Genomic DNA, 26,104 nt, shown 5'->3' on the forward strand with positions numbered 1-26,104 from the left:
CTTTTGCATGCAGAACTCCTTTACTTCTAAGCCCAGTGTTAGGCTGTGGTTGCTTTTCGTCCCATCCCGCTGAGTGACAGTTGTTTCTTTACATGGTTCTCTCTCTCACTAGACTGAACTCCTTGAAGAAAAGGACTACCCATTTCGCCTTTGTGTTTGCAGAGCTTAGCACAAGGCCGAACGTGTAGTCATCACTCAGTAAATATTTTCGACATCTAAATCAGGGTTTCTTAACCCTAGCACTCTTGCCATCTTGGGCCAGATGATTCTTTGTTCTGGGGCTGCTCCGGTGTGCACTGTGGCATGTTTAGCACCATCCTTGGCATCTACACACTAGATGCCAGTAGCACACCCCTGTACCCCCCACCTCTCCAAGGAAACCAGAAATAGCACCAGGCATTGACAGCTGCTTCCTGGGATGCAGAAGCCCTCTGGTTAAGGATCACGGACTTAAGTTAAATGTCGGCCAAGAAGCTGCAAGTAGTGCTGACATCCAGAAAGGGCATCCTCAGGATTGGTGAGGCTGCTGGGTCTCTCTGGGATGATGATGTCTTTTCCAGGCCTCTGTGTGTCTGGAGCAGAGAGTAGGCTTGCTGCACTCACAGGCTGTCCTGGAGGCAGCTGGGAGGATCTGCAGGAGTACGCCAAGCCTTCTTGGGGAATACCACTGAGGGTCCCTCTGGAAGCAGATCTCACTGGGCCATGCAGACCTGCTGTCTGGCGTGCCACCACCTGGCAAAGTCTCATCGCCTTAACCAAAAATACACTTCTGTAAATCTGGCTACACAGGGGCTGTGTTCTGTTCTTTTTTCTCTTTCCAGAGTGTCACTGACACATGGAGCTCAGCAAGAACTCTGCTGGGAGCCCAAGTCTCTTACTCTTCGCCAGCCCTATTGTCATGATTTTCCCGCTGTCTAGGCCAGTCTAGGTTCTGTTACCCATGTGGTGGGCAGTGCCTGGGTAGCATTTTCACCTTTCTTCTCCTCAGGCCTGTAGCATGGGCAAGGAGAAATCTTTGTAGGTTATCTTGCTAATGGGGTTTACCCTTCCCCACTTGCAATACCTTTATTGATGACGAGAGTCGGGAATTCAAAATCTACCATTTATTGGCTCTGTCCTTTTGGGCAGTAAACTTAGTTTCTTTGACTGTTCATTTGTTTGTCTGCAAAATAGAGTAACCTCTTTGTTCAAGCTACCCCCACAAAGTTCTAAGAGCAAAATAAGATAGTCTGTGCAGAAGCCTTAGACTCCCTAGTATGATATACTGTTTGTGTACCTTTTGCATCCAGAAAGCCTATAGCATCCTTGTTCATGGGCACTGGGTTATAAGTTCAGTTAAGGCAGACTCTGTGTCTTTCTTTCTCTCACAGATTCCAGGATCTAGAAGGTATTCAGTGAACACGTGGTGAATGACTGTATGAAGAAAAGTGAGAAAGTCCGATCCTGTGGTCTATTGCTCTGGTGGGGGCAGGAAGGGGAGGGAAGGTTATGGTGCGGTTTACGTGTCACTTATATTTGTGACAGACAAAGAGTCACACTTTTAGGAGTTCAGTGTTTATTGGGGCTCACAAACTTAAGTGCCTGTAGAGGCAGTACACAGGTAGGAAAGTGTAAGACAAGATGGCGTGGGGCGAGACCCCCACGTATGTGACCTGAATGTCCATAGTCACATGTTTTGAAGTCCCTGCATCAACCAACAAAATATATCTTCATTTTAGGTCTTCAGTCAACAATTTGCAAGTCCTGATTTACACAGTACCTAGGATAAACACTGGGCAGGTGCTGGCAGATAAAGGTGAGGAGCCTGGACTGCAGTAGCAGAGATGGACAGGAAATGAATCACAAGAATAGCCAGGAAACGTTCAGAGCTCAGCCAAGCACTGTTCCGCATCCTTTACAAATGGGGACCTGTATTGAGCCCTCACGGCGGCGCAGTGTGGGGTAGGGGACGTTAGTTTACGGAGGAGGACTGTTGAGTTGCTTGCCCAGGGTCGTGAAGCCGGTAGCTGGCTAATAATAAAGTGTGAAGTGCTGTGTCCAGTGATGAGAGAGAGCACAGAAGCCCCCTTTTAGATCTCACCCCTTCCACTCTTGTCTGTTTCCTGTCCCTCCTCCATGCAGCAGCCTGAGTGTTCTTAACCTGTAACTGAGGTCACGTCACTCAGCAGCTCACCAGTTGGCGCTGTAACGTCCCCACTCCACCGAGGCTCTGTGCCCTCTGGATGCCGCCTCCCTTGCCAGCCTGGCCCTCCTCTTCATGCTCTGTGCTCAGCTGCACTTGTGCAGGTGGACAATCCCCCCACAGACCGTCACAGTCACTCTCCCCTCTGCCCATGTCTCTCCTTATGATGAAGGACCCTTCTCATTCCTCAGGCCTCAGCTCCAGTGTCCTCTCCTCAGAGGCCTTCTCTGCCCATCCTGCCCAAAGGTTACTCACTTCCTGTCACCCTGCTTATCCTCCCCTCCCGCGTGTGTGCTGTGTCCGACGCCTCTGCTAGAATATATGCACTGGGAGTGCAAGGACCTGTCTTATTCCCTGCCACATCCCATTGTGTGACACAGTGGCTGGCACCAAGTAGACACACAATACAGAAATATCTGTTGATTGAATGAGACAACACGTGAGCAGAGACTAACCTCCCTGGGCAGAATCAGAGATTGGGACTTACCCAGCGTCCCAGAGTTACGAGTAGCATAGTCCGGATTTGAACTGATCAGCCCAGTCCTTTGGTTGAAACCCATCAATTGCCTCCCCACTGCTCTTAGCATCTGACAGGGCTCTTGACCTTGATGTCTGGCCCCCCAGCAGCCCATCTGGCCTCTGCTCCCTGACTTGTCTATACACCCTCCCTGCAGGGTCACCACATGACAGTCCCGTCCCTCAGTCAGGCCACATCCTGTCCAATCCATGCCCTTTGTCAGTTCTCTTCACACAGCTCTTGTGATCCTTAAAGTTTCAGCTTAAACACACCTTCCCCGGCAATTGTTCCCCAAGCTCCTAGATGAGATTGGGGCCCTCCTCAGGTACCCTTCACTGCATTTATCACAAATGCCGTCATCTACTTCTGGCTCTTCTGGCCGTGCCCCAAGCATGGCAGCCTGTTTGTCCTACTCATCTCTGTGAAGCCAGGAGCCCCCCCCCCCCCCCGGGCCTGGTAGGTGGCGTGTGCTAAATAAACATTTGTCAAGGGAATGAGTGAGTTAATAAATAAAGAGTGAGCGAGTGATTGAAGAGCTCCTCACTCTACTTCTATCCCACCTCCCTTCTCTGGGGAACCTCACCCAGGATAAGATTTCCCGGCCCCGGCAGGCCCTGGCTCCTTGTGGATATCTGCCTTTATCTGCTAACAGAGAAATTGAACCATAGGGGCAAGGGAGCCTTGCATTTGTCTTGTCACAACACAGGAAAGGGAAGAACTTGGGCTTTTACTGTTATAACTCGGACTAAAATTAGCTCACTGGGGGCGATCTTTGTTTACCGTGGCCTGAGGCCGCTGTGCTTGGAAGAAGGTCAAGAGAAACTGGACAGGAGGTAGGTGTTTATAAGTTCTGTCCAAACTGTCCCATAATACCATACACCACAGGCCCTCGTTTTCCTGACCCCTCGCTTAGTTAGAGCTGAGGAAGCCACTCGAGGAACTTAAGACGTTAGTTTCTGTCTTTGAGGAAGGATCCAGAACCCAGGGTGTCTTCCTCCATGCCCCGTATCTCACCATGTTGTTATGATGCCACCTCCTTAGTAGCTTCTCTTCTTCCTCATGGCCCTTGGGCAATGGGGCGGTGGGGGGGGGGAGGCACAGGGGTCAGAGTTCTGTTGTTTCCTAAGGAGTTCTGTGGCTTAGTGTTATATGTGAAGATACCCGCCGTGACCACCAGAGCGGATGTTCCTCTGGATTGGTGGTTGGGAGCCAGTTCGATACAGAGATTCAGCCAGAAGGAAGAGGGTGGGGGCAGAGATAAACCCACCTTTGAGGTGATAACAGTGATCATGCCACCCACTCTGTGGTGGAACTCTCTACAGGCCAGGCACTCGCTGAGCACACAGTGTACACCCTTCTAGACTAGCTGTTCCGAGTCATGGTAAGATCCAGAGATCACTTACTAGCTCATCTTCGGGTCCTCTGTACCTTATTAAAGCTTAGGGGAGGCACACAAACCCTTGTGAGGTTTTTTTTTTTAAAGCTAATAACAGTATGAGACCTAGAACTTCATTGGTTTCTAATCCCACCAACACAACTACTCATGTATATACTCACTATATACACAGGTATTAGGGACTTATAAAAAGTTATGCAACTGTTATCTGCTAGGGGGCATCTGGAAAAGGAATCACAGTTGCTGGTACTAGTGAGTAATTTTGGCAATGCCACTGTGCATCGATTACTTAATTTATTTTCTTCTTACCAGGATTGTTGTGAGGCAAAAAGCAGATGAGTCAAAAGTGCCCAAGAAGGCGCTGGGCTCAGAGCTGACACGACCCCACCTGTTCCTTTGATCAGCGTGGCTGCGCCCTGGTTGGGGTCCTGCCTTTCCCCTCCCTCCGTCTTTACTGGACAGCACTGATTGATCCTTTGGGTCTCCACTTAGAGTCCTTCCCTGACCCTCCGAGTAAATTCGGCCCCTCTTATATGATTTCAGTGGTACCTGCACTTTTCCCACTGAAGACGATTGTAAGTCTTTATATAATTATATGTTAAATATGGAATATCTAAATTCCTTCTGTGATTGGCCTTGGATTGTGAACAGGCATTCAGATGGACTTTCACTAAGGTCAGCATTAGACACTTCCATGCCATTAAGTCCTTTATTAGTCGTTTTTACTTTTTATTGGTAAAAATTTCCAAGGTAGACAACTATAAACAAAATAAATTTCAGGAGCCCGTTACATGTAGTGGCTGAGAATCTATTTGCCCTGCATCCTACTTCCTAAGTGTTGGGTCCGGTGACTGCTTTGTTAGGAAAGTGGTTGATACAGCTTAATGCCGGTGTTATAAATGTGTCCCTGCGCGGCTCTCTGTGGAGCGTATGTCCGTACACCTGTGCCTGTCAGTGATCGCGCCGATGGACTGGTGTGAAGGTAGAGATGTAGCTTACAACGTTCTAGTTTGTCGTTTTTACAGAAATTCCACTGAAGACGTGATTATTTCAGACCCTTTCTCAATCTAGAGTGGTTTTATTCAGCTCCGGGGAACTGAATGACTCTTTGGAGGGAATCTGAGCCAGTTGATAAGCTGATAAGCATGTAATGGTGTAAAACCTGCCCTTTCCACATGGTCTCTGTACTGGTCAGGGAGAGATCTTGGGGTTTCAGAAAAGACTAATTAATGTGGAGATTTTCTGTTAGGTTTGATGCACAGATTTCAGAAGTACCTTTGTGTGTGTGTGTGTGTGTGTGTGTGTGTGTGTTTAAATGTGGTAAGTTAAGGTGAAGAAATATGAGTGCTGCTAATAACAGGTATTGTTTACTGAGGGCCTGCATGGGTCTGTTGCTGTGCCAGGGTTTGGTTTTGTTTTTTAAGATTTTATTTATTTATTTGACAGAGAGAGATAGTGAGAGAGACTACATAAGCAGGAGAGAGACAGGAGAGAGAGATAGTGAGAGAGACTACACAAGCAGGAGGAGCTGCAGGCTGAGGGAGAGGGAGAAGCAGACTCCCCGCTGAGCAGGGAGCCTGATGTGGGTCTCTATCCCAGGACCCTGGGATCATGACCTGAGCTGAAGGCAGACGCTTTGCCAACTGGGCCACCCAGGCGCCCCTGTACCAGGTTTTTTTGGTTTACTTTGTTTACAGTTTATCTGTTCCTCACAACAAGGTTTTAGGCTCATGTCCTTACCTCCACCATATATGGGAGAAAACGCAGAAGTTCGGAGAGTTGCCCAAACCCAATCACGTAGCAAGGGACAAAGCTGGGATTGACATCTATGCCTGCCTGTTTCCAAAGCCTTCGCCTTTCCCATAATATTACACAGCATCCTAAAACATTCTGTTTACTTGAGAGATAAGTACCAGTTAGGAACTTACTCTTTATTTCATCGGACAACCCAGAATGCTCTACAAATTCTGTTGCCATAGCTAGCTCTAAGGTTAAGGCATGTCATAGATTTTTAAACAATGGCTGGCGTGGGTGTTTCTCTGCTTCTGGAGTTTGGAACGATTTTTCGGAATCAGGTATCTATTGTGATAACATTTTTAAACCCTTACTCAAAGTGCCAAGTCTCTCCCATTAGCTGTTCTTCTGCTAGACAATCAAATCCATATTGGTCCCTTATGGATCCATTACAGCGGATGGGAAGCCAGAGGTTTTACATGTGTTTGGCAGCTCTCAGTTAATTGCCTAAATTGTGACTTTCCAATATTAGGATTTCTGTTAAAAAATAGTACTCTAATAAACTTGTCCTGATTTAGTCCAGCTGAGGGGGGAAATAATTAGCAAATGAATTTATTTTGCTTCAGGGATAATAAATATCTCTTGCCTCACATTTGGAGGTTTACGTAGTAGGTCACTTACATGACTCAAGCCAACTTTCAAGTTTTTTATTTTTCATCTCCCAGCACTTACCTTTGTTCAGATTAAACAAGGACATTGCCTTTTCCCAGGCATGATTCAAGTATTCATACTTCTGTGTCTTGGTCTGTAAGGTTTATAGCATTTACCATTTTATGAATTTTTAATACCCACCTCATAATCTACTTCTTCCTCGAATTTTGTCCAGCACTTGACATCCATACTACATATTGTCTTTCTGTTCTTTTTATTCCATTGCTACTTCCATCACGGTAATTGATGGGCTCGTTTTCTCTCCAGTGGACTGAGGACCAGGACTCATGTTTTATCTCCATGCTCCTGACACCTCGCACAGAATTTGCACTTCATAGCCACTCAATATATTTTATTAAATCGAAATTTAAAAGGAAACTTGTGTGCTTTTATTTAAATAAGGCCATAAATTTGGCACGACTGTCTTCGTGAATTTGAAATTCTCAGAAATGCTGTTCTTTTGTTGCCATCGAAGAGGTTGGCTTTACAGTAAATGAAGTGAATCACAGAATTTTTGAACCAGAATCGTAACACTAATAATGATAAAAACACTAGAAGTCATCTATGTAATGCAATCCCTTCTCTTCAGTCCAGACAGTTCCCTGGCCACCGTAGGCTGATGGGGGCTCTTCTTTCTCAAAGATCCCTTTAAAGAAAACCATTATCTTCTCATACCAACTCCTCATGTCTTCTGGTCCTTTAAGGTAGGCAGCTTTCCCTCTGTTAATCTGAATCCTCCCTTTCTGAAATTTATGCTCATTGCTTTCATAGAAATGAAAAACAGCTGCATTCAACTGAAAATATTTCCCTTCCTAAAGGTGGTTATTCCATCATTCCATATCCTTCTCTTCCCCTGGTGTAATTCTCCCTTGCATCTGACATTCTTCTTTTTCTCTCCATTTCCAAACTATTGGAATGCTACTTTCTTAATTTATTGGTCTTTTGCTTAAAAAACAAAACAAAACAAAAAACACCAAAACTCAGGCTGGTTATGATAAGTAAGTGATCGTTGATTTCAGGTGTACTCGGAAATTTGTCTCACACCATTAAAATCTGTCAAACCAGCCAGATTGGTGGGTGACTGAAATACTATGACCCAAGTGATATATGGGGGTGTCTTTTTAAGCCTGCCATCAACCATTCCCATCTCAGTTTCTCCAGTTGCTTAATTTATAAGACATGATTTACTTGTCATAAACTGCTGTGCAAGGTTCAAAAGAAACAGAAATGATGCACAAGGGAAATAGAGTAAATTTAGGCCATTTTTTTTCCACATCTGGTTTATAAATAAGTCTTTCTCAATTATAAAAACACATGATAATTCTCCAGGAGATAAAAAAAGATCATGGTATACTCCGAGTGCACTCTTACCTTTTTGTGTGGTTTCCCAATTAAGAAACCCCACAAGTTCCTTCATGCTGGTTATTAAGAAGGATAGCAAACAGGCAACTTCCTTTCCTTATTTAGTTTAGCAAGGATGTTGGTTGACAGTTGAGCAAAGGGCTTTGGTTCCTTTTGTTTGTTGGTTGTTTTGTTTTTAGTATGAGCTCGTTTAAAATCTCAGCATTACGGACTGAGTTGCCGCGGTAGAACTCCAGTTCAATGCTCAAAGCAGACTTTCTCTGCAGGAATAAAATGGGTATATTTGTATGCAGTAGTAGGTTAAAGAGGACATCAGTGACAGATGTCAAGTCAGCAAGCATTTACTAAGCATCTTCTATGTGTCAGTCTTACTAGGAAGCCGTGGATGCAGAAAGTATCATCCTGGTTTACTGTCCAGGGTGGGAGAGAGGACAGTTGAGCCAGTGATTAAAATGCAGTAGGTGCCACGGTAGGGAACACAGGAAACATGGTCGTCCACACCGTTGGACGAATTCCCGAAGGATGATTCTCCTCAAGATGATTAAGATTTACCAGGGGTAAATAAGGTGAAGGTGTTTCAGGCATGACCAAGCACAGAAGTGAGAAGGGGCATTGCCCATCCTGGAAGCTGCAGGTGTGTTTCAGCCAGAGAAGAGGCAAACCAGGGATACCCTCATACTCCTTACCCTGGGATCCCTAGGATGCACATCTTAGGCAGGTTTTCATTTCTCTCTGGTAGTTCATCGAGGTTTCTCGAACCTCCACAGAGTTAGTTTCTCTAGCCTTCTGTGCTCCCCTAGACCATTCACCTGTATGGATACCCTTCTTAAATTGATTTTTGCGTTTCCCCCTGCATGTCTGCTATCCTCTGCACTACTCAAGGAAAGAGATCTAGTCCTCACCTCTCTATCCCTGTGGTGCCGTGTTCGGTGCTGGCAAAAATATGTTCGGGGAATAATGAACCCCTCCGTGAAGGGGTGGAGTGTTCTGAGTGGCTTTGATCCTAACTTTGAGGAGGGGGCCCAGTTTGGGCCCAGTATTGGTGTGTAAGCTCAAGATGTGAACCAAGAATTCGGTTTTCAACTCAGTTTTATGTTGAGTGGAGCAGGGCTGAGCTGGGTGGTTTACTTCGTCAAGTTCGTTTAGGTCGGATAATGCTCATCAAGCGAGAGCTGAAGACCCATCTTCTTTGTCTGTTGTGTTGTTAGCTCTGCATCAAGGTGAGTTTTCATCTGAATATTTCTCGTTCATGGATGTTTTCTTCCTCGGAGGAACCTATGAGATGATGAGGAGAATGCTCACATTGATGAAAACAAGAAGAAAACTTGCCACCTTTTGTTGGGCATGTGCTCTTTCCGGGGGGACTGTGCTACATGCTTTATGTAGATTAACTCAGTTTTATTGAATTTATGAGGCAAATTACTGTTTCTCTAGTCCCATTCGTCTGGCAACATTGCCCTCCTTAACAGATGAAGAAAATGAAGTACGGGGAGGATCTCTCACTCACTAATGAATGATGCTATCACTGTGTCTGACCCAGAACCTGTTGTTCGTACACGCTCAGTAATTTCTTCCTCCTATCAGCAGTGCAGTCAGGAGACCGGAGGAGTGTTTAGAAGTCAGCTGTTCCATCTCCTGTCTGGAGGCAAGATCGTGCTCGTACTGAACACCTTGGTGTATACATTGTGCCCAGAAGGTCTCCTGTGCACCTCTCTGTCCACCTGGCGAGCTCCTCCTCCTGTTTCAGGACTCACAGCTCAAGCTCCTCCTCCTAAGGGAAGCTCCCTTAATATTCCCCTAGTAGAGTTGCCCTCCTTCCCTGGTGTTCCTCTTAAACACTGTGTATCTCATCTGTGAAACCCCCCTGTCATGCAAGGGGTGTGTTCCTGGAGGCAGTGTGTGTAGTACTTCAGGACATGAGCTCTGTTTGGGTTCAAATGCCAGCTCTACCCATGTCAGCGGGTGATCTTAGGTGCTCGTCTGCCCCTGAGAGACTGTGAGTCCTTTGGCCTCAAGGAATGATATTTACTCCGAGTGGCTTAGATGGCTAAGTTACCAATTCGCCACATTCTTGACATTAATAGCAAGCTTGACTGCATTTTCCTGAAGAGCAGAGGTACTGTTTCTGCCGGTTTCTGGATCTTGATCCTTGAAGGACATTTGAGAAATGAGGTTAGTTGGTTGGTTGGTTGGTTGGTTGTTTTTAATACACTTTACTTTTTTAGAGCAGCTTTAGGTTCATAGCACAATTGATTGGAAGGTACAGAGATTTCCCATACACCCCCCACCCCCACACATGCACGGCCTGCTCCCTTATCCACATTTTCCACCAGAGTGCTGCATTCATTACACGTGATGAACCTGTGTTGACACATCATCATCGCCTAAAGTCCATGGCTTACATTACTTTTTTTTTTAAGATTATTTATTTATGTATTTTTGAGAGATGGAGATTTTATTTATTTGAGAGACAGAGTGAATGAGCTGTGGGGAGGGGCAGAGGAATCGAGAGAAAGAAGCAGACTCCCTACTGAGCAGGAAGCCCAAATGCAAGGCTCCATCCCAGGCCCCGGGACATGACCTGAGCTGAAGGCGGAAGCTTCACCGACTGAGCCACCCAGGCGCCCCCATCGCTTACATTACTGTTCACTCTTGGGGTTGGACACTGTATGAGTCTGGACAAATGTATGACATGTATCCACCATTATAGTATCATACAGTTAAATAGCTAAAAATTCTCTGTACTCTGCCTATTCTTCCCTCTAGAATCTAGTTTTGAGGCTGTTTTTCTCTTTATTTCTTTTTCTTTTCCGTCTCATTTTCCAATTCCTTTCCTTTCCTTCCTTTTCTTAGAGACATGGTTTCTTGAAAGTTTTGAAAACCTCACGTCTGTTCTCTGTCCCCATGGACATTTGCCTGGTTTCTGTCTCTTCTGCTCCATGCAGACTAACCATACATCTGATTGGCAAATTCTTTTTCACTGTCTGAATGCCTTTGGTCTGCTCACTGTGAACTCTGAGTTCTGGAAGCCATTGTGTCTTTTCATGCTAATTTTGCCTATTTCTACTCACACTCATTGTGAGTTGCCTTCACAACATGAATTCTCGAAAGCAGTGTTCATTTTTGCACCTTGAGGGGGAGCATCTCACTGTTGTCCTGGACTATGGTGTGCATCTCTTGAACACCTTAAGTTTTACCAGAACATCTTCACAGGAAGCCTAAGGCAGTTACTTATTTGCCCCCTATATCTCTGTGTTTCGTCATCTGTTTTTATTATTTTATTTTTCCTTTTTAAGAAAAGGAGGTAACAGACAAGATAAACGCAGGGAAATCAAATATCTCAAATGTATTACACTCTTTCACATGCTCTAATTGATTTGTAAATATCTTTTCATGAATGGGCCTGAAAAAGCTCATATTTGGCAGGTGCAGACTTTTAATCGATCAGGCCAGGGTTTAAACTTCTGCCTTGCTCCTGCCTAATGGTATGACCTCAGATGAGTTACCCAACCTTCGTGAGCATCAGTGTCCTTCTCTGTTGAATGGAAATATTGATAGCATCCTTACCGTTTTGTTGTGGCGACAATTGCAGTAACCTACATAAAGTACTGAGCACAGTGCTTGGTCTGTGGCAGGGACTTATGACCCGTCCCTAGGTTCCTTCCCTTCCCCCTTTACTCCCCCACCTCTCATTTTGCCTCTAATCATTATCATCCTTATTTTTTAGGAGATAAATCCAAATCCATGAGTCCAGGGGCTTCCCCAAGAGCTTAGAATGTTTTGGCAGCGACTTTAGGATCTTTTGTTTTCTGACTCTTAGATCCCTTTTTCTTTGGGGGCATGGGAAAACTCCCTGAACTTGATTATTTATTCAGTTCTTTCATGCTCCCCATATTGTCGCAGCCATGTTCAAACCATGTTATCGGCAAGTCTCACTGAAAAGGCAATTTAATATTGCCCTGTGTTGCATCATTGCATATATTATTTCGGTCTGTCACGGACCTGTCAGCAAGTCTTGATGAAGTACAGAGCCAATAGTAACAAGCCTGAAATCTGACAGCTCTCTCACAGAAGTGGCTCTGATTGGTGCAGGGGTATTTCTTCAGAAACAAGGCTGTCTTGGTGTCTTTGTGGATACAGTTGGCAATCTAGCCCCAGTCATATCTCCCCCTGAGCTCTATCTTCAGGGCTGGTGATTCAGTTTGTTGTATGGCTTGGAAAAAAGAGGCATCCCAGGCCTGGGATGTACTGAAGGTTGCAGCCAGGAATAGCTGGGTAATTTATCCCCACTCTCGGGCTCTAATTATTCTGTTATTCACCAGCTTGTTCGATTGAGACTCTCCAGGTTCTGCCTTACCCAAGCACAGAACAAAAGGCTTCCCTTGAAAGTGGGGGCCTGGCAATGTCAATACAGTGAACTGCACATAAATAATGCAACAGTGCCGACTTCATTTTTATAAAATCTTGTTGAGAAAGGCATGATAATGATCAGACCCCTGGAACTCAGCAGGCGTGTGCTTTTGATGTGTGCCTTGCTCTGGGTAAAAGCAGGAAAGTCAGAAGTTCTTGTTCCTGCTACGGCTTCTTCGTGGTCTCAGGAGTGTGGCTGGAATCCTCGTGACATGTTCCGTTTGTCTCTCTCAGAGTTGGGGGGAGCTCCTCCCTGCCTGGAAAAACTCTGATACAAACACAGTGGGTCCACAGGAAATATTTTCTGAACTGATGTGTTTTATTAGAATGATGATGGTGGTGTTGATAATTCTATCAGTTACCACTATTCATCATCAAAAATGGGTTTTACTGCCATTTTAATCCTCCCAAGACTAGAGTGGCTTATCTCTCAGATTGCCCTCCCAGCTGGCCTTCCGTCTTTCCTTTTGTCTGCTCAGATTCCCCAAGAAGGAGTTTTCAGGCCATAACCTGGCAGCCAGAACTCCGGGAGCTGAGTTGGGGGAAGGATCTTGAGGGCTGACCTGCAAAGAGGCATTTCCTTACTTTATCTCTCTGTTCTTGAGATGCTCCTGCTTGTAGCTGGGCCTTGTACCCTACTCAGTCTCAGTGAGCCTTCATTGTCCCTCGCGGTGCAGCAGAGGGAGTGCCATGGTTGCTCATCCTGAGGGCACGTGGGGGTTACTCAATTCCCATGCAGCTTTCAGCCATCTCGCCGTTTGTAGCCCCACCTGTACTCCCACTTTCTGAAGTACCTGGTGCCTTTGCAGGGAAATCGTTGTGCTTCTGAACTTTTCACCTGCCACTTAGGTTTTTGTCTTTCCAAGTCTGCCAAGGGCCTTACAACTCATCCATCTGTGTTTTCTGCCTTTCAAGTCTGTTGCTGTCGTCTCTCCTGTTATCTTTGTCATTGTGGGTTTTTGCTTTTTTGAAATATTCTCATATGGCCATTTTATTGGAATCTTTAAAGGAAGCAGAGGTCAACGTGTGTCGTCAATCTGGCATCTTTAAATGGAAGGCTCTTTGTTTTTTGCTTTTTTCAAGAAAGAAAAGAGGCTGTGTTAGAGATTCAGTTTTTTGCTTTTTTCAAGAAAGAAAAGAGGCTGTGTTAGAGATTCAGCATGTTTTTGTGCCTGGGGAAGTAGGTGATGGGAGGTATGTAAGGTAGACGAAACACGTTTTCAAGAAGCTCTCCTTGTTCCGTTAAGGTGGGTGGCTTATGCAGGGAAGCCAGTGTTCTGCTGGTGCTCTTCGTCGCCCCAGGAATCAAGAATCGAGCCTTTTCTCTTCTAGAGCCTGCTCAGAGAGCACTAGCTGGAGATCCGGGCCTTATAATAGAAACAATTAAAAAGTGATTGGGAACCTGAAAGCCTCCTCCTATAACTGACATCCTAGGGCTCTCATTCATTTACTTAATAAACATGGATTGAGTTCTCAAAATTTGCCAGACAGGCGCTGTGCCTGGTGCTGGGGAGCATGACGAATAAGGCAGACACGGTCCCTGCTGTGGGAGGTCATGGCCAGACCAGAGGTGCTGAAATTCCCAAAAGGCTAGATGGAGCATCAGGAAATGAAACAAAGTAACATTCTTTTATTAGAAGGTGGTAGATGCTTTAGTACCTCCCGACTTTCCCCACTCAAACAGGCTCTTCTCTAAAATACCATAAAAGAGAGCAAGCCCACAGTTCTGGACCCCTCCAGCCTGTCAGACCTTTTAATCAACATGGGCCACTAAGATTGCTGAGTTTTAGGCAGACTGGTGTAAAAAAAACAAGGGTGACCTTAGGTGGTCACATCCAGTTATACTGTCACGAATCCTTGATGTCGCGGACAGTTGCGCATTGCTTGTTAGTTCTGGGCTAAAACAAAGAAGAAAGAAATCAAACTGTAGCTGAGTTCCGGTTGCCATTCTAACAAACTACGATTTCTTCTTTAACACAAGTCGTCTTGATGCATTGACCCTTTTATCATTATGCACCTCTCGTTTCCCCGGTATATTTCTTGTTCTGCAGTTTACTTTCTGATATTCATACAGCCACTCAAACTTTTTTATCATTAGCGTTGGCCTGGCATCTCTTTTTCTCTCCTTCCACTCTTGAACCTATCTTGCATCGTTATATTTAAATAAGTTTCTTAAAGACAGCATGGAGTTGGATTTCATTTTTTATTTTTAATCCAGTCTTACAATTTTTGCCTGTTCATTGTAGTTTTTAGACTAGGTTTTTTTTTCTTACTTATTTTTTTAAAGATTTTATATATTTATTTGACACAGAGACAGCCAGTGAGAGAGACAGCCAGTGAGAGAGGGACAAGCAGGGGGAGTGGGAGAGGAAGAAGCAGGCTTCCAGCAGAGGAGCCTGATGTGTGGGGCTCGATCCCAGAACACCGGGATCACGCCCTGAGCCGAAGGCAGACGCTTAACGACTGAGCCACCCAGGTGCCCCTAGACTAGGTTTTAATCTACCATCTTGCCATTTGCCTTTTATTTGTTCTGTGTATTCTCTAATTTTTCCCTTTTCCTGCCTTCTTCCAGATTACTGAAATGTTTTTAGTATTCCATTTTATCTCCCAAATTGGTTTACTGATTTTATCTTCTTTTTTACTGGTTCCTCTAGGATTTGTAATATGCATCTTTAACTTATCATAGTTTACCTTCATGTAATTTTACACCCCATCACATATATCTTTCATATCTGTCTGTCATTTGTGCTTCTGTTGTCATGTTTTGTTTGTATGCATGTTGTAAGCACCACAGTACATTGTGTCTTTTTCTAAATTACCTTTTAAAGATGAAGACATAAAGTCGATTCTCTTTTAAAGAAACTTAAAAATGAAAACATGCCCTTTGTATCTACCCACATATTTACTGATTCTGATACTTTTTCATTACTTTGTATCAATTCATACTTCCATTTAGTGTCCTCTTCCTCCTCCCTAAAGAATTACCTTTAACGTGTCCTGCAATGCAGGTTTCTTGGAAATGAATTCTCCCAGTTTTTGTTTGTTTGAAAAAGACTCTATTTCATATTAATTGCTTGAAGGTCTTTTTATTTTTTTCTGAATATAGAATTCTAGCTTGATTTTTTTTCTTTTTAAACCTTTCAGGTACTTTAAAGATGTCATTCCACTTTCTTCTGGGTTGCATTATTTGTGGTAAAAAGTCTGCTGACTTTGTTGGACTGTTCCTCTGTTTTGTGTCTCTCCTATGACTGCTTTTAATATTGTCAACTTTTAAAAAAAATTTGATTATATAATGTGTCTTGCTGAGGTTTTCTTTGTGTTTATCTTGCTTTGGTTTCAGTGAGCATGGCTCTGTGGGTTGATAGCTTTTATCAAATTTTTTAAAAATTGGCCATTATTTCTTCAGATATTTTTTATTGGATGCTGACATGTTAATTTTATGTTGTCCATAGTCTGGGTTTTGTTATCTTTTTTAAAATGACTATTGGGCTACTTTTTCTAGTAGGCTGTTAATGTACTTTTAGCTTTGTTTTATCTTTTGGAATCTTCTTTCAAAGCTTTGTTTATTGTAACCTTTACACAGGAAGGTTCACTTATACTTCTAAGGCATTCTTTGGGGGTTTCCACTGAATGCCCCAAGTGATAAATGAGGACGTTTCACTCTAATTTTAGTCCCTCAGATGATTCTCATTCTCAGCTCTTTGTGAGCCCTGACAACAGCTCAGCTCAGAGCCTTCCAGTCACTTCTCATCAGACCTTTTGGAGTGTCCATGTACATATCTGCATCTTTGCAGTTAAAGATTTCGTGGGACTTCTGTGCAGTTTTCAGTACCCTCTTTCTGCACAGCTCCCTCCTCTTTGCAAGTGTGCGCCATCATGGCTTCTAGCCACCTCCAAATTCCTTGAATTCTCATATCAGTCTTCGCAATTTTGTGAACCTGACTTGTTTTCCTTGGCATCCTTTTTTCTGCTTTGTGGTCAGGTATGGGCTTCCTGGCAGAAAGCCAGAGTGATCTTAGGGCTCACCTCATTTGTTTCCTTCTCTCAAGGATCACAGTTCTGTGCTGCCTGTGGTTCAAGGTCTGAGAGCAATTGTGTCATATTTTTTTTTCCTACTCTTCCAATTTCTTAAGATGGGGGGGGGGAGGTAAAATCCAGTCTCTTGTTAGTCCATCATGGTTAGAAGCCGAAACTTCTATTGTTGCTACTTCAGTGAGAGTTTCTATCTTGATGTGGCCCTTAACTTCATCAAATACTTTTTTCTTTTCAATGTGATTTGATCTTTTTCTCTCCTTTAGTAAAATACTATTCAAAATACATTCATACATCTTCAATTAAAATGTTTTGGAATGTTGTTCTTGATGTACTTTTTCCCCATTTTTATATAAAATTTGGTCATGTCTTGCTTAGAATTTTTACGCCCCCATTCATAATGTGAGAATGGCCTCTGATTTTTGTTTCTTATACTGTCTTTGTTTGGTTTTATAATATAGTTATGCTAGCTTCATAAATAACTTCCGGAGCATTTCCTCTTCTAGTCTCTGAAATAATGTGGAGTGCTTTGTTCCTTGCACATTTGTTAAACCTTTCTGGTACAACTATTTGGGCTCGAAATTTTATTTGAAGGATAATTTTTAACTATTGGCTTATATTTTTAATGGTGATGAGTTTATCAAAGTTTTCTTATGCTTTCTTGAGTCAGTTTTGGTAAATTCTGTCTTTCTAGTAAATTTCCTATTCCATCTAAATTTTGAAACATACTAGCATAATGTTATTTACTTAATCTCTTTTTTCTGTTGATGTCTTCTTTTTCTTTAGTTATGTCCCCCATTTTCATTCATGACATTTGTTACTTTTTCCTTCTCTCTTTTTTCCTTCCTCAGTTTTACCAGAGGTTTTGTTTGTTTGTTTGTTTGTATTGTCTTTTCTTAGAACTGTATTTTGGCTCTCTTGATTACCTAAATTTTATCTTGTTATGTTATTCTTTCATAGGCTTTTATCTTTACTGGTCCTTTTGATCTTTTTTTTTTTTATTCAATCTATCTTTGTTTTTCATAATTTCTTAAGTTGTCTGCTTAGGTTATTGATTTTCAGACTTTTTTCATTTTTAATAAAACTTTTAAACTCAAAATTTCCTTGTGAAATACCATTTTGCCTATCTAGTCTCTGCTTATATTATAAAATGTTCTCCCTCTCTCTCCCCCTATGTGAACATAGAGAGTTGAGTTTATTGATTATATTTGAGTCCTTTAATTACTCAATAGTAATATTATTATTCTTTTGGTTTACCCATTTCCTTAAATTCTGAAAGTACAGTAAAATCTTTAAATAAATTCTCTTTTCAAGTGGCTTTTTTTTTTTTTCAAATCTGGGAGCTCTTGTTTTATATATTTCACATTATGTTGTTCATTCGTAAAATTTAATGAACAGTAATATTCTTGGATTGAATATTTTGTCATTCTGGAATGATCCTTTTAGTCTTGGCTAATATATTTGATCCTGTATTCTACTTTGATATTTAAATTGTCATATTAAAAAGTGTATTTGTTATTTCTTTGATGACTTCTTTAAAAATTTATTTATTTTAGAGAGAGAGCTAGGAGGGATTGAGGGAAGGGCAGAGGGAGAGAGAATCCCAAGCAGACTCCATGCTGAGTGTGGAGCATAATGGGGGGCTCAGTTTCATGACCCTGAGATCAGAACCTGAGCCTAAACCAAAATCAGATGCTTAACCAACTGCACCACCGAGGTGCACCTCTTTGTTGACCTTTTTATAAAAAACCTTTTTATCACATTAGAAAAATCTGTATTGTAAACAAGATATAACTCAATTTTAACCCCAATGTGAATATTGTTATCTTTTAACCACTTGTGGAATTCAGCCCATTCACATTTGTTGTTATAACTGAAATAAGTGACTTTATTCTTTCTATGGTATTTTTATTTTCTATTTTTATCATGTTATCCTCTTTTCCTTTCCCTTTTGATTGGTTTAGTTTGGTTTCACTGACTTCTTAACTTTCTTTTTGTTCCTTTTTTATTCCTTGTTATTTTGAGAGTTCTAAGCTTTTTGTTTCTGTTAGAAATTACCTTCTTATTCCATACACTAAACTTAACATTCTGCCCAAATATACATATATATGCATCTGCATACTTCTCCTGTGTACCCCTTCTTTAGTTTCTGACTCTGAGGTTTTGCCAGCAGTATTTTCAACTTCCAGGCCATTACTAGATTCTTCCTTCTAATATAGCAGGAAGGTGTTCCAGGAAAACTTAGTATTACAAATTCCTGCTTACATTATTTATCATCATCTATGTAGATTTAAATATGGGTGTATGTATGTGTGCACACATACATACACATGCACATGTATGTGCAGGAGCGCACACACACATATGGAGAGAAAGTGTGAACATCTGTGCTCACCACTGCTGGCTCCTCTAGTCTTTGATTTCCCTTATGTGAATCGCTTGTTTTTTTGGTTAAGTTCATTCTCAAGTATTGTCCTCAGAGCACGTATATGGGAAGTTTGCTTTTTGAATCCTCGCATGTTGAAAATGTTTTTCTTTTGCCCTGACAGCTGAATAATATTTTGTCTGGGCATAGGATTCTTGGATCATTTTTCTTAATAGTCTGTACATTATTCCACTGTCTTCTACATTCCAGAGGTGTAGATTAGAATTCCTTAGCTAGTCTGAATCTCTTGCCTTTGTAAGTAACTTATTCTTTCTGTCTGGAAGCTTGTATAATTTTCTGTTTACGCTTGAAATTCAAGTATTTCCTGGATTCACTTCCTGGACTTAATGAGAGTTTTAATCTGCAAGCGTAAATCTTGCTTCAGCTCAGTATATTTAAAAAAAAAACAAAAACCTAGTACTGTATTCATTTAATTATAGCATTTCTTTCATCTTTTTTGGGGTGTGTGTGTGTTTTTTAATTTTTTCTTTTCCCTTTAAAAGAAAAAACCCTTCTGGAATTCCAGTTACTCTCATGTTACACTGCTGGATCTGCTCTCCACGCCTCTTTCTTCTCTCATCATTTCTTTCTTCGTGTCTTTGTTCTGGGTAGTGTGATATGTTGTTCACTTGGTCTTCCAGATCTTTAATTTGAATTTCAACAGTGCCAGTGATTTTCTTTTTCGTTCTTCTGCAGAAACTTTTAAATTGAAAAATCAGTCATTCTCATTCAGAAAGTCTTCCTTGCGTCCTTCTGAGCTCTTTGTGCCTCCCTTAGGGATACTCAGTTCCTGTGGTTTCACCATCCTGTCTTCAGAGACCTGTCTCCTCTACATGTTCTGTGGGACCCGCTCTCACTCGAACTGGTTCCCTAACTTAGATATTGGTTTTGTTCTCCCTGCTCATTGACTGCTGTTCTTCCGACTTGCACCTAGGATTTTGTAGTCTCCTCGGCATTAACAAATCTGAGAGCAGTGACAGCCCAGCAGTTTCTGCCCTGGCACTCTGGCTCCAGAGAACAAAAAGCCAGTGGCCCCTTCTCCCTGGGGACAGCACTCCTCCCAGGCTGCCCATCTGTGAAACAGCTCAGCCTGCTAGTGTCGCCCCAGTCTTTCGCAGTCCCCTGCCTGCAGTTGTAATCCTACAGAGTATATCTGCCACCCCCAATGGGCTGGTAGGTCAGCTTGCCCGATGACGAAGAGTTATTCTGGGAGTTGCAAGCTGCTAACAAACACCTCAGGGAATGACAGAACCCTGGTCTTAATAGAGGCCTCGGGGGGAGGCAAACGTTTCCTTCTGCCACTGGTACCTTGCCTGTACTCTCTAAGACAAAATCCTATACTTACTCTGTGTCCTGGAGATTTCTGGAGAACCTGTGGCCTCAGGTGCACTCTGCATTTTGCCACTTCTGCTGCTTTTACACATTCATATTGCCCGGGAGTTGATTAAAAGACATCCGCATGGAATGGACCATGGTAGTGTTTGAATAATCCTGAAGGAGGCTGGAGTTGCCCTAGGCATCTGCACCTGTCAACTCCCTGCCCGTTGGGCTCAGTCATCTTCCCTCAAAGCAGTCTCTCTGGCCACCTATTTTAACTTGCTGTGAGGACTGAGACATCCCTCTCCTTGCCCTCTTTGGGGGGGTGAGGGGGAATCTACTTGGAATAAGTTAGTTGTGCTATAAAAGGTTGAGTTGTTTAACTGTTGACCGTTACAAACCACAACCAGTGCTCAGCAGTTAAACACAATAATCATATACTTGGCTCATGGGTAGCTCGTTTGGGCTGTGCTGTGCTGGGTGGTCCTTCTAGTCTTAGCTGAACTTGGTGCATCAGGTCTTGACTGCCTGGGGGGCATGTGTGACCCAGGTTGGGCTTGGTAGTCCTTGCTCTACTCCACATGTCTCTGCTCCTCCTCCTCGCACCAATGGGCTAGCCCCACGTGATTTTCTCAGAGCTATACCAGAGGTGCAAGAGAGCAAGCAGGAACACATAATGCCTCTTGAGGCATAGATTTGAACCCAGAATGCTGTCCTCCTGCCTTACATTTTTGACCAAATCCAGCCATGTGACAGAATCCAAAATCTAGAGGTAGGAAAGGAGATCCTGTCCACAATGTGGGGGTGGGAGGGGGTGGGGCAGCACAGCAAATTACTCGGCAAGAGATGCAGGTATGTGGAGGGTCAAAGACTTGGGGTCATGAACCCAGCCTGCCTCTGCTATGAAGAACTAGAATGCATATTTTCAAGTTAGAGTGCTGCCTCAAAAGAGAGAGCCCTGAGGTTAGCTTGGAGATAGTGGGGAGGTGCCATTGGAACTGGACCATCTGGATGACTTGGAATTTGCCAAGTGAGTGGAAGGAACGGTAAGCAGTTAAGACAGAAGGAACAGTCAGAACAGAGGCATAGAATTCTGCAAATGAATAGGGCATTTGGAGAGTGAAGAGTTGTTCTGTGTAGTCGGACCATTAGAAATAATCCCTCTACACCATCTTCTGTTCCATAGCACTGTTCTTTGCAGTGAGGTCTCAGGGATTCCAAAAAGTTGGAATTCCAGGCATTGTGCCAGGAGGAATTAGCCTATTTTGTATTCTTCAGGATATGCTACATAACTACCTTCTTTATACCTCAAAAAAAAAAAAAATGTATCTTAAGTAAGGTGAAGGATTTAGCACATGCATATTACATTTCTGTTGGTGCTAACACTCCTTCAGTATATCTGTTCTGCTTAGCTCAGCTCAGTGTGTCTGCCATCTACATGACATCTGAAAAAAAATCAGTAATGGTCAATAACATTTGTTTGCTTTCAAAAGACATTTAGGTCTCATAAAATGTCACCTGTGTGGAGCCTTTCTTGCTTGATACTTCCTCCCCTTTCCTCCTGCCAGGTGATATCAGATTCAGATTCACCTGCTAAAGGTTTTCATTCATCTATCTCCTTTGAACATTATTGTTAGTACATGATTTTAGGTGTGATTGATCAAGTTCTGTCTCCCCCAGTTTAACTGTCAGCTTCTATGGGAGCAGACCAAGTCTCTTGCATACCTTTGGTTCTCCAGGGCATTACCTGGTGCCAGAATCATAGTAACTGAATACTAAATATTTGAGTGGATGAGTGAATCATTGTGAATGATTGAATGAGATGCACTTAGACTGTTGACTCTATGAGATAGTTTTATCTTTAAAACTGTGTGAGCTTCCCAGGTTTATCACTTACCTCTGGTGAGGTAGACAGACCATATTCATTTGTTAGTGCTGCCAGTCACTCAGTATTCATTGTGGCTGAATATGGACTCAGGACTGGAGGTAGAGCTGATCAGGACTGCTTTTGCTCTGAAGGAATAGCTGGAGTTAATGGGCGAGCTAGGGAAGCTTTGGTCAGTACATTTCATTACAGTGATCATTGTTAAGGCTAAGTCCAGATTGAAGCTTAGAGAAGAGGCTTTGGACAGCTTACCCTTCACTGGGGCCTCATGAAAAGGGAAGATCTGAGCTGAGTTATGAAGGCTAACTAGCAAAGGCATAATAGTGAAGAACATTCTTGGCAGAATGAAGCAAAGGTTTCAGTGCACAGGGAAGTGAGAAATCAAGGCCTGCTACAGGAAACTTCAAATAATTCAGTTTTGCAGAATGGAGAAAGCAAGGGTGGGAACAGCAAGACAGGAGTCTGGTGGTCAGCATAGTCATATCACAAAGGGTGTTTTAAAACCCTGCTAAGGTTTGGACTTTTTCCTGAAGGCAATGAGGAGCAATTGAAAAGTTTTAAACGGGGATTGATTGCCTCAGATTTCATTTTCTGTGGTTTGCTATTGACACAAGATGAGCATAGAAAGCAGTAGCACTATTGGGAAGCTATGTAAAGAAGCAGTTAATTACGCAGCATTTTAAGGGCTGTGGTAGAAGGTATGTTGCATGTTCTAGAAGCTCAGAGGAGGAGCACCCACACACAAAACTGGAGACTCAGCCTCGGCTGGAGAAGTATTTGAGTCATTGGGGCAAAGAAGCTGGGAAGAATTTTCCAAACAAATAGGAGTAGGGCAAAGGCACAGATGTGCAAGAGTTTTTTTGTTTGTTTGTTTGTTTTCCAGAAAACTGCAAATGAATTTTTTATTGCTTGAGTGTAGAAGACGAAGGGTAAATGAAGCTGGAGAGGAAAGTACCTTCCAGCATTCCAGTCTTCCTCCTATTAAATATTGCTTGAGACTAGGGCAACCATATATATATAGACCAGGCACTTTTTCAATTTCTTTTTACCTTTTTTATTATAGAGAATTTTGAACATGCACAAAACAGAGTAGATCATGAACACCCATTTACCCATCACTCAGCCCCACAACCACCAACCCATGGCCAGGTATAAATGGAGACTTTGGATCTGAACGGGGATGTGTAATTACTTACTTTGGCTTATTCTACTTCTTTAACACTACTGCAGATATCTGGGTAAGTATTTGGCAAAATATAAAGGAAGCCTGACTCATATTATTGGTTCTACCTTTCTCCCATTTTCTTAGTTCTCTCTGCTCCCTGGTGTGCAAATGGACGTACTCTGCAGAGAAAGGCTGGGATGACAGTTTCTGGAAGATGGTTGGCTTGGAAGATTTTGTTGCAGATAATTACAGCAAAATAGGTAAACAGCAAACAAAATGAAAACACCTGGAGAGTAATTATGTGTATGTATATATGAGGATATTGTCCTTTAGTGTGTTTTTGTTTTTTTATGAATTGAAATGCAGGGGGCACCTGGGCGGCTCAGTTGGTTAAGCATATGACTTTGGCTGAAGCCGTGATCTCGGAATCCTAAGATCAAGCCCTGTGTCAGGCTCCCATCTCGTTAGGGAGTCTGCTTGTCCTTCTCCCTCTGCCTCTGCCCCTCCCCGCCCCCCACTTGGGCACACGCGCTCTCTCTCTCAAATAAATAAATAAAATCTTTTTTAAAAAAGAAGGGCGCCTGGGTGGCTCAGTAGGTTAGGCATCTGCTTTAGGCTCAGGTCTTGATCTCAGGGTCCTGGGATTGAGCCCTGCGTCCATCTGGGCTCCCTGCTCAGCAGGGATTCTTGCTTCTCCCTCTGCCCCTCTCTCTGCTCATGCTCTCTCTCTCTCTCTCTCAAATAAATAAGTTTTTTTAAAAAATGCAGAAACTCAGCCCTGTTTTTCTAAGAGAAAGGAATCCGTTTTGATGGATAGACAGTGACTATCCCTTATATTGGGGCTCATGGGAACTGAGTGGAGATACAGACTGTGGAAAGTCTGCATTGAAATATAGACTCGTAGACATGGGCTAGATTGAGGAAGACATTCTCATGGAGTAGCTGAGAGTAGCATAATCAAGGGGGTGTGTATAGATGGTTTCCAATCAGTACTTTGTGAATTAGATTCAAGGAACCAGGCAAGGCCATGAGCAGAAAGAAAAACAATTGAAAAGATAAAAATGAGAAGAAACTGCAGCATGAGCCAGTGGTTCCTGACTAAGGCCATAGAGTCCCAGACTTCCAGTTTTATGTGACCAGCTAATAAAGATGGGGGTGACTAGTAGGGGTTTACTTGGTGAAAGAATTGAGATGCAAGGTACATATATATAACAGTAGCCGGCATTTAAAAGTTTAAGGTTTGCTTGTTCACGTCAGAGAAAGTTGTTTATTTCCTATAGTCACTACTTGCAGTTGTAGTAAGCTGTCATCAGGTAGGCAATTATCCTTAATTAAATAGAAATCCTTTTGTACTGTTTAGTGTTTAGGCTAAGATGTTGTAACAATTAAAGTGAAAAGAACAGTGGGTTAATAAACAAGATGGAAGGTAATACCCTTTTTATGTAATAGAGTAGAGGGAAATGACTATCAGGCCAGCTCTGCCATTGTCACAACATGGCCTCCAACCTTGGGTCCAAGTTAGTTACTCCAGTTCTCAGCAGTTCCCGGTCAGTGAGTGGGAGGAATGAAAAGGACCAGAGGAGTCCATCTGCATTCTTCTGGAGAGACCATAACATGGAAATGAGCCACGTCATCGCTGATCGCATGCCATTAACCAGCACTTGTTCATAAGGCCCCACGAGGCTGCAAGGGTGGCTGAGGAACGTGGCCATGGGCTGGGCAGCTGTGTGTCCATGCACGTGGCCAGCTAAAACTTGAGAGTTGTGCTGTTAAATATTGGCGAAAAACTGGTGTCTGCTACAACCTCTTCTTCTTTTTTTTTTTTTTTTAATTATGATATGTTAGTCACCATACAGTGCATCATTGGTTTTTGATGTAGTGTTCCATGACTGCCCTTGATAACCAAGTCATGTGGTAGGTGATTTCGGTTCATCCTTTCTCTGGGGGAGTCCTCGTGACCCATCTATTAAAGGGCAAGAGTTTCAGGATAGAAACATGAACGATTCAGGTAGCCCCGCTCTACTATGTTGTAGATAGCCTAACTGGTTGTGTGTGGTCTGTTCAACTACTAATTGCTAAGTCTGGGGAAAAAACAGAGTAGTATGCGGCAAGAACCATTCTGGAATTTCCGTGGCTCCGTTGAAATCATGTCTGGATCTGAGCTGGTTAGAGAAGGGAAGGAACTTGGGACCAGGGAAGAGAAGAAGAAAGCAAAGCGGTCGTCATTCGTCATCAGCTATATTCTGAGTCCTTTGGTAGGTGATTTATGTACATTATCTCATGTGGCCCTCACAAAACCTATTGGTGTAATAACTATTCCCATTTTATGGACGGGAAAACTGGGATTCAGTTCCTTGTCCACTAGTAAGTTGTCGAGTCAGTATTAGAACTAGGGTCTCTAACTCCACACTTTTCTGCAGAAGCACACTGACTATGAGGATATACGAGACTGAGGGAGCTGATGTGGCTGTATGGTTGGCTTCCAGTGGGCCAGGATTTAGCCCCCAAAGTTAACATCAGCTAGATTGGAACAAGTGCACATACCTGAATAGGAGAAAGGTGTGATGGGATCTCAGTTGATAAATGGAGTATAACTTCACAGGGTATAAAAAAGTATTAAAACTGTAAGTCAGAAGATGGTTGGCTTTAAATTCTGGGTCTTCCAGCCATTTGGAAGCAGCAGCTTGGACAGCGAGAGGGGAATAGGGTCGGCCTTTTATTCTGGGGTCTGAGTGAGCTGGCTAGAGGCTGGCATGTTGGGACTCCTGCCAACCAGTCTGGGTTTTTAGACAGTGCTTCCTGTTCACCAGGGAGAAAGGGCAGCCACACAGGAAGCCAGTGCTAAGCCAAAAGCTTCTGGAGGGCAGGGATCACTGTACCCTACCCTTAAGTGTCTTGGCACAGGTGATATTGATAGATACCTGCTATGGAATGTGTGGGACACAAACTCAGTTGCTGGAATGGAGAC

At 43.1% G+C, this 26,104-nt stretch overlaps 1 protein-coding gene across 16 annotated transcripts in view; it reads left to right on the forward strand.

The window, feature by feature from the left end:
- The window catches only part of FGGY (FGGY carbohydrate kinase domain containing), a 424,400-nt gene that overhangs the window by 122,347 nt on the left and 275,949 nt on the right, over positions 1–26,104 (forward strand). For all 16 annotated transcript variants that reach the window (XR_006780460.2, XR_006780459.2, XR_015726250.1 and 13 more), the window contains one exon: positions 23,281–23,396. Coding sequence is in view for 13 of the 16 variants with exons in the window: in XM_087865929.1 (XP_087722055.1) it covers positions 23,281–23,396 (116 nt within the window). In the remaining 3 variants the exon portion in view is untranslated. The remainder of the gene's footprint in view (positions 1–23,280; positions 23,397–26,104) is intronic.

This window comes from Ursus americanus, chromosome 12 (genome assembly GCF_024610735.1).
Source record: "Ursus americanus isolate L20-20 chromosome 12, mUrsAme1.1.p, whole genome shotgun sequence".
Taxonomy (NCBI): domain Eukaryota; kingdom Metazoa; phylum Chordata; class Mammalia; order Carnivora; family Ursidae; genus Ursus; species Ursus americanus.